Source organism: Acyrthosiphon pisum, chromosome A1, assembly GCF_005508785.2.
Source record: "Acyrthosiphon pisum isolate AL4f chromosome A1, pea_aphid_22Mar2018_4r6ur, whole genome shotgun sequence".
Taxonomy (NCBI): domain Eukaryota; kingdom Metazoa; phylum Arthropoda; class Insecta; order Hemiptera; family Aphididae; genus Acyrthosiphon; species Acyrthosiphon pisum.
This window is the reverse complement of record NC_042494.1, coordinates 142,621,115-142,630,765: the sequence shown is the minus strand read 5'-3', so window position 1 is coordinate 142,630,765 and position 9,651 is coordinate 142,621,115. Positions and strand designations below refer to the sequence as shown.

Sequence of the window (9,651 nt, the reverse complement as noted above, 5' to 3'; positions counted from 1 at the left end):
CAATATTTGAACTTTAAATGCTAATAAAAAAAAAAATGTGATTTTTAATATTTTTCATCTGCCTTTGATACAATATACTAGGAGCCTTTCTATTAAATTTTCAAGCTTTTTTATCCTACAAATAAAATTTTATTGATATTTTTAGAAAAAAAACTAAAAAAAAATGGAAAATGAAAATGTCTCTAAACAGTTCAAAATAAATCAAAATATTTTGAAAAAGTTATCGTGTATAGAAAATAGAAATATAAACAACCATTGAAAATTTCATGTATCTACGGTCATTTGTTTTAATGTTACACCAAAAACCAAAATCGATTTTCTCGAAAACAAAAATTCCCGTTTTTCCTTAATTTTTCTTTTGTTTTTCCCGGCGCTTTTGAAAACTACTGGGAAATTTAAATTTAAACCAACGATATTCACTTTCTGATCGAACAAGATTCTGTTGAAAATCGTAGCATTATTTCGACTGATTATTGTGTACACAGACACAAAAAAAAAATAAAAAAAAAACACACATCATTGTAAAATCAATACATTCATCGTTCCACTCAAAATCTAAAACAACTTCAAGAATTTTAAACTCAATTGACCATTGAAAACGTAAACAAAAACAAAATATAATATAATAATATATTATACAATGCAGTATGCACATACTATATAGTAGATGTCCGTTACTGTCTGGAAGTGGTTTTGTTATTTGTTTATATTATAAAGTGCGTCACACGCTTAACTGGATTTTTTTTTAAATAATAATTATATATACCATAGTAATAGCATAGTAGGCGTTATTGGACGTGTTTACGTGAATTAAATTCAGTGATTATGCGAGGAACAAATAACTATAATATTATATAGTATTAGCTATGGAAAAAATCATCCAACAAAAAAATATATATCATACACTATATTATATACAGCAGTGTAAATGAATTAAACAATTTGGTTAAGTGGTTAGTGCTGATGACATTATTCTTAATACCTATAATATATTGTCTAGGATTCGGTCATATATCCAATACCTTTAACGTACATTTTTAATATAAACAATTTTATCCATTGTTCGAACAATCATTGTTCCCACAAATAACACTATCCTAAATTAATATGGAACGGAAATCGTGTAACCATGCCATATATTTTCATTTAATATGCCCGTAGATCCGGGTATATTGTCAACGGGCTTTTTTTTATCTCTCTTACGAATTTTAAGCACACATCGCTGGTTCGCTACAAACCAATAACCATTATAACAAATGTACAATCAACAAAATGCGACTTAAAGAGTGATATATGAAATTCTTAGAGGATAATGATCTTGAGAACCTATATTGGGTGCACAGAGAAAGTTAATACCTATGTTTCAATATTCTAATATTTTGTGATAGGTACCACTATACCAGTATTACCACTTACACCTTTTATATTTTGTATAGCATAATGTCAACAACAAATGCAGTTGGTAAATCTTGTTTTTACTGCTGGTAATCTCATAATCCCGAAAACTTAAAGTGTTAGGTACGTTCAATATTTTAATTAAATTTCATACTTTGTTTGATACAATTAAAATACAACAACAAACGTTTTAAAATTAAAATATTATTTTTTTTATTGCCTTTTTAGTTTTTAAATTACTTTGATATGTATTTCTAAGAACTCGTTTACTCATAACTAAAGTGAGTTTAGCTAGTTTTGTAAAAAACGAGAAATTCATTTTTAGTTTATATTTTCTTAGTTGATATGAAAAAAAAAACTTAAAATAGATTTTTGAAGAAATACCTGATACATATATAACTTATATATAACACAAAGATTGGACAATGAACATTACTGTGATTACTAATGAATAATTATTAATGAATAATGACGTAAATAGATCAATACAGTTTAGTATGCACGTTGTACTTTGTATGTAGTAAGATAACTAAAATATTATTATAACAGTACGTATGGATTATACAAGTTGAATAACAAATACATTTTTTATTTTATTAGTATAATAATTGTAAAATATATTTTTAAAAACTTCTCATAACTACTAATTTATGAATATTTCACGTTTTTGACAGTTTAGTTATAAAAAGAATCTACAAGGTACCTATTGAGTTTGGGTCAACTATACAACTGAACATAAACAATATCAGTAAGCTCCCTTTGATTTCAACCGACAATACTTGAACACTATTACCATACGTCCATCCTCATTAGTCATACTGTCATATACAACATACAATATTAATACAGACTACAACACGCTGTAGATACTACAGAAGTGAGTAAAAGAGGTTTTTAATTCATGATGATAATTCATAAGCTATACGTGGCATAAAAAATTAAAAAATGTATTATATTATATAATATATTAATATATTCAAAGGATCAAAGGATAAAATGGGGCAAGCATGCTTATAAATACTTATATTCAAAATAACAAAAAATGTTTTACTTTTTTGTAGTCAGTATATAGGAAAAAAAAAATAATAAATTAAAATATTCGAGAAATTCAATGATTTATTAAATTGTCATTTGGCATATTGTTTCTAATAAAAATAAACGAATAATATTTACATTTAATTTAACTTAAATAGCTACATCATTCAATTTAATAAAAATTATATTTTTTATCTGTAATAAATAAATTATTCAAATAAAAACAATTTTTTTTTAAATTTAAACTTAAATTTATACATAACAGATGGAATCGCTTCACAAATTATATAGGTAGTTTTGTATTTAAATTTTCTTTGCGTGAAAAGTAAAAATAATTTAACTAAAATTAAACATAGGTAGGTAGGTACACTCTAATAATCGTTAAAGAATATCTTATAAATACATATTTATATTATAAAAATCATATTTCAATTGAAAAATTATAGCTACTAAACTACCTATAAAAAATATTTTACATAAAGATTTTGAGAGAAAAATTCATAATCAAGATTAAAGAGACGGGATTATCAAAATATTATATCATATATTATATTAATATATTTTGCATGTGCCAAGTATTATTTAAAATACGATGAGTTTTTATTGCACCTACATGCTACACTAACGTTTTATTATTCCTTATAACACAATAACTTAATATGTCTTATTTTATATTTGTAATAAAATAAAATATATTTCCTGTTGACCATGATTTCCAGTACCCCCATAATGTATTAAGTTAGGTGCATGTATCTAGAGTTGCCCTTCCGGCAAATCGTAATTTTTACTGATGGTTTACTTTATGTTATTAATCACTAGTGGCTAGATATATAGGTACCTGTTTCATCACTCATCAATCATCAACAACAAAATAATTAATAATACAAATTACAATTATGATCTATGAATTTAATACATTTTAAAAAAAAAAAACCAAACATGCATGTTTTTTTTTTGGATTTAATGCGCTGCTTAAAGTATAAGTAATAACTAATAACTAATAATTAATAAATAATTAGTAATTTGCTAATAAGTAATACCTAACCATGATAATATTATATACGAACATTGTTAAAAATGAGGACGGATACATTGTGCCCATGTAGGCCTATTTAGCCTATATGATTATATATGGAAGCAATAGTGAAAACGACTTTAAATATTTTATTTAGGTTCGCACAAAACTAGGTAGGAAATAAAACTAATTTAAAAATATTTCAACATTATAATATGGATGTCATTTTTTAAATTTAGGTTATGTAAAAAAATTAATTGAACATTTTAGATTTATTATATTTATTTTTAAATCTAGATCTAATGTATTATAGAAACTCTCACTTTAATATCATGGAATAAGACGTATATTTTAGTTCATTTGTAGACAAGCCCAAACAAGCATAGACGGTATACATCACTAGGTATATAAAACTACAGAAAATCTCTTTTTATGCGTAAAATTAAAATAATGCAGTCCGCAGAACACTTTATAATATAGGTACATTTATAATATAATGTTTTCTTCAATGCCTACCAATATTATATTTTTAGTCTTTATATGAAAATATGGAATTATATAGTATATATTAATTACGATGTTGATAAAATATTTAAGTGGACTAGCGGAGCGACAAAAAAAGAGTTGGTTGGGTCATTGAACCAATTATAGACAAAATTTAGGTAAGTAAACCGTATATCATTAGAGTTTCTACAAAAGTTTATAAATTACATTATACAATTTTAAAACATTTTAAGTACCTACCAACTATGGCATAACAATATATGAAATACTTGAATTATGCATTTGCATAGTTGCATTAATAATATCATGGTTATCCGTATAATCTATACCGTAGTAGCTATAACCTATAGTGTGATTTTTACATTTTATTTCATTATTATTGTTGTTAACATTTTGACAATAGTGTTACCTATATTACAATTTATTTTAGTAGAGTATATTAATATATTTTTACGAAAAGCAGGTAAAGGATAAAATAATCCTAAATAGGTAAATTATAAAAATGAGTCATAAAAAATGATCAGATATTATATTATTCTATAATAAGTATGCAATATTATAATTTATTGTATTGGATATGTATTATAATTGCTGATCGAATTTTTTTTTAAAAGTAATGATGAGGATTATTTGATGAGAAGAATGGTGAAATTTTTAGAGAGTAAATCCAAATAAATAGGTTTATGGATTATATGCTAAGGCTCCGAATCGGATCATGTACTTGGCCCAATCGTCTCAATTTGAATTAATCTGGTCCTGGTAAGTAGGTACAAATGTCTGCAGTGGTTTATTTATAATTTTTAAATTTAATGGGGACTGGATGTTATTAACAGTAGTACCAATTTACAATTTAATCTACTAATATAGGTACGCTAACTCGATTAATTAGTGTTGGGGAAAAATTCACATAATGTAACTTACTTAGTTTATTTACGCCTCATTGCGTTTGTGCACTTGCATGAAATATAAATAGACTATAAGTCGAATAAATTATAAACATTAAACATCACACATTTATCCGAATAGTCAATTCAATTGTATATGATCATCGTACAATTTTGCATTTCAATAACGATTTATTATATCTATACATTCGATTATTTAATAACTGTTTAATGAACAAATTGGCACAATGATCGATACCGCGAATAATCTGAATGTACAGTTAACAGACTAATGATGCCAAATGGTGCGAGTCGGCGCGCACGGTTATTTTCAATCTTTAAAGTTTTTTTTATTTAATCTTAAAGGTATTTATAGCTATTAGTTTTATAGTTATCAGAAATAATAAAAAAACATGTTTATTTAAACACATAAATATTTTTCCATGATCTATAATGTACGTTCTACATATTTTATTTCTAATTTAATCAAAATGAACATATGAAATGGCATGTGAAAATATACAGAGTACTTACAGATACTTAACCCAATAACATAAAATTTACAGACAGCTGATTGATTATATATTTATAAGATATTTCAGACACAGGTACATATTTTCGATTTAAATAAATTGTTCGGATGCTCAGAAGTTGACGAGCTTATAATTTTTAAATCATATAAATCGTTTCTACTATAATATAATAATATGTAAATTATATTTAACTGTATATATTAAACTCAAACACGTAACGTAAGTATAATATATTATCGTGAATATACATATAATATTGTATATATAAATATATTATAATGAAATACAAACGTCTGTTTCACGAACGAATGTCTAAAAAACGATTTAATTTCCAAAAGTTACCTTTTCTCCTCGGCTGAGGAATTCCCACATCGGAATGGCCGACCCGGAGGTCCGGGTCACTAGGAATGCGGCCAAGGGCCATAGGAGAGCGTACGTTCTCATCGTGTTCACTGTTCAGATTAATATATTGTATATGCTGCTGCAGCAGACGGACGGTCGTGGCAATTCGTCGTTGTGCGCGTCTTGAAACACACTGATCGTGATTATACGCAACGGAACCGCTGCTGGGGCCGGCTGGCCGAGTCGTCGCGCGCCGAAACGGTTGCGCATGCGCGTTTGTGGACGGCGCCTGCAATAAGCGCGCCAAGTTCCGGAAAAATCAGAACGGTTTTTCACACACGCACGCGCCTGTAAACTATACAGGTATATACACAAACACCGCTCCGCACACTGCACTGAAGTCCTTGACATTTACCACGATCCGCGGTATACCTACATACCATACATTAGATATTATACTATATACAAACGTACCTAATAGCGCATGCAGAATGCGTAGGTATTTAAAATATTGTAAGTATATGCGAATACCTCAATTATAAATATATTATATAAATAATATTTACATATGCTTAACAATAAGTAGGTACATTATAAATAGTTATAATACAATAATAATAATAATAATAATAATAATAATAATAACAATAACAATATAATAGTGACAAGGAATCCAAAATAATATAGACAATATATTATTATATTATATGATTATATATGTATATATATACGTGTGTACTCGTGGATACAGATGAACTTGTTCACTGCGATATACATTTAATAATATGCAGTATTATGTTTAAGTTATATTATGTCGTACATACAATATTATTGAGTTCAACATCCTACCAAATAAAAAATACATATAGATAGATATACATTTTTTTCCTTACCTATATTATAAGATAGTATATGATGTTTCGATGTCTTCACGAGGACCATATTTTATAAATAAATAAGCATAGAATAGAATTTGTATACATTATATAATATATTATCAAGTCTAAGGATAACATCATTAAATATTTGAATATAATTATATACATAAATATATATTTGCAATGACAAATAATGATTTATAATATACATAGTACCTATAGGCAATACATTAAATATGAAATTATAATAGTAGGTACCTACAGTGATATATTATAAACGATTTATTTTATCAACAATGTTTATTATATGACCCCAACTCTCTGAGGTGTATAATATTTTTTACCTTATAAGTGTATAGAAAGGGAAAATACAATTAATGTTTTTAACTTGAAAAATATATTTTGTTACCTATAAAGTATAATTAATTAATTAAATATACAATAGGTACTTTGGTAGGTACTTATTATTTTGAATACGATATATTGGTTACCATACTATGTAGACTGCAAATCAACAACTATACATTTAAAGTTCAAACCTCAATAAAACATTACCTAATAAATATTATGTTATGTTAAAAAGGTGGGTAAGTGTGTGTTGCTCTGCTGTACAGCTAGTAGGTTACAAGTGGGTCAATGTATAATGGATGATATTAATTTTGAATTCAATAATATAATATCATATTGTATACGAAAAACGATTCTGAGCGTTTACGGTTTGTCAGTGTGGATATTTTATATTATATTTACCTATATTTTTATTACTTATTATTAATAAGGTAGCCGGTAAGTTGAATTAATATTATAGAATTACAACAAAATAGCTAAAATCGTTATTTTTAGATATTTAATATGTAATTAAATTTTCTCCAAATTTGAACATAACATAACTATATAAAAAAAAACTGTGTTTTTATATTTTTGAGATTTTTTGGCTACAGAATAACTTACTTACATAGAACTATGTTGTAAGTTTTCAATCCTACGCTATAAAAGTTGAAAAATGTATACATTTTTAACTACAAAATCATTTATTGATTCTAAGTGGAACGATGAATGTATTGATTTTACAATGATGTGTGTTTTTTTTTTATTTATTTTTTTATTTATTTTTTTTTATTTTTTATTTATTTTTTAATTTTAAATTTGGTAAATGTTAACAAAAATCGAATTGCTTATAACTGCTTATGCTTATAAAAAAAATTATGCCCATGTATTTTTTATATTTTTCTACTGCAATATATAAGGAGCCTTGTATTACATTTTGCCGCTTTTTAACCCAACAAATACAATTTTATTGATATATATTGAAATATATTGAATATATTTATAGAAAAAAAAAACTAAAAAAATTGAAATTTGAAATTGTCTGTCAACAGTTCAAAACAATTCAAAATATATTGAAAATTTTCTCAAGTATAAGAATTGATAAAATAAACATATTATAATGATATAAATCTCTAGTGTCTACGGTTATTCGTTTTTAATTACAACAAAATAAGGAAATCGCTACCTACATTCTCAATCGAGTGAATATCCAATGTTGTAAAAATTTGAACTTCAAATGCTCATAAAAATGTAATTAGACTTTCTTATAGATATTTTTTTTACATATTGTATTAAGGTGGGCAAGTGGGTGTCGCTCTCTTGTACAGAAGGTTACAAGTGAGTCACTGTATTGGATGGTGTTAAATTTGAATTCAATGATATAATATCATTGTATATGAAAAACGATTCTCTGTCAGTCAGTCTATAATATTACTAAGTATATTTGATGATATTATTGTGAAAAAAGCAATTTATATATAACCTATTTACGCGGAACCTTGTTTTAAATTTTCAATCCTTAGCTATAAAAGTTAAACATTTTATACATTTTTAACTATAAAATAATTATTAAATTTTGTCAAAATTTGAACTTTAAATGCATATAAAAAAAATTTGTGTCTGTGTATTTTCAATATTTTTCAACTGCTATTGTAACAATATATCAGGAGCCTTGCATTAAATTTACACTCTTTTTTACCCAACAAATAAAATTTTATTGATATTTATAGAAAAAAACTAAAAAAATTGAAAACTGACAATGTCCGTAAACAGCCCAAAATGAGTCAAAATATTTTCAAAATGTTATACCGTGTAGAAAATGAAAATATAAACATTAAGTAAAAATGTCATGTATTAAGGTACCTAATTTGTTTTAAAGTTATACCAAAAACTCTAAAAATTCCCGTTTTTCCTTAATTTTGATGTTGTTTTTCCTGGCGGTTTTGAAAACTATTGGGAATTTTAAATTTTGACCTCCCAAATGCACAAAAAATATTCACTTTCCCTTCGAACAAGATACTGAAGTTGAAAATCAAAGCATTATTATTTCGACTACTTATAGTGTAAACATACTAGAATATGTTGTATTTACAATTGTCCACTGCAGAATTCAGTATTCTGTACACGTGTGAAATGTGTGGTACATTCATGTATTATATTTATTGGTTACTGATTCGTTATATATTAAGTAATTAATAAAAATGTGTATTATATGTGCTGTACTGCTGTTATATAAAGTATTTTATTAGTAGATATTTTTATACTTCGAAGTGTTAATGTGTTATTTGAATAACGCAAAGTGATTTTTGTTTACATCATAATTTATGCAGCTTACAGTCATCTGTACAATATGATTAAAAAGTAAATGTGCTTCCGGTTTTTGGTGTGGCATGGTTCATCGATAAGTCATAACGTAATACATGTAGGTATCTATCCAATTCTTATACAAAATATTTATAATATATATTTTCTAATTTCACCAAAATACAACTACCTATTTATTATGTCGGTAAAATAATAACTAAGACTTGGATATTTTTTATAATGTAGTGTATTTTCTGGAACTTTACAACATTGCTTCATTAGTGGAATATGTGTTAGTGACTAGATCATTTTAATGACATTTATTAAAATAATAATCTTTCAACAGAATTTGTTGGCGTTTATGTGGCATTTTTTAAGTCACCTTATAGATAAATTAAACAATTTTATTTTCATTTTATTAAAAGTACAATATC

At 25.7% G+C, this 9,651-nt stretch overlaps 1 protein-coding gene across 1 annotated transcript in view; it reads right to left on the bottom strand.

Annotated features, from left to right (window-relative positions):
- The window catches only part of LOC100572786 (rhythmically expressed gene 5 protein), a 12,446-nt gene extending 6,543 nt beyond the window's left edge, over positions 1 to 5,903 (bottom strand). The window contains 1 exon segment of the mRNA XM_003240216.4: positions 5,709 to 5,903. Coding sequence (XP_003240264.2) covers positions 5,709 to 5,810 — 102 coding nt within the window. The 5' untranslated portion in view covers positions 5,811 to 5,903.
- Between the last annotated feature and the right edge of the window lie 3,748 nt (positions 5,904 to 9,651).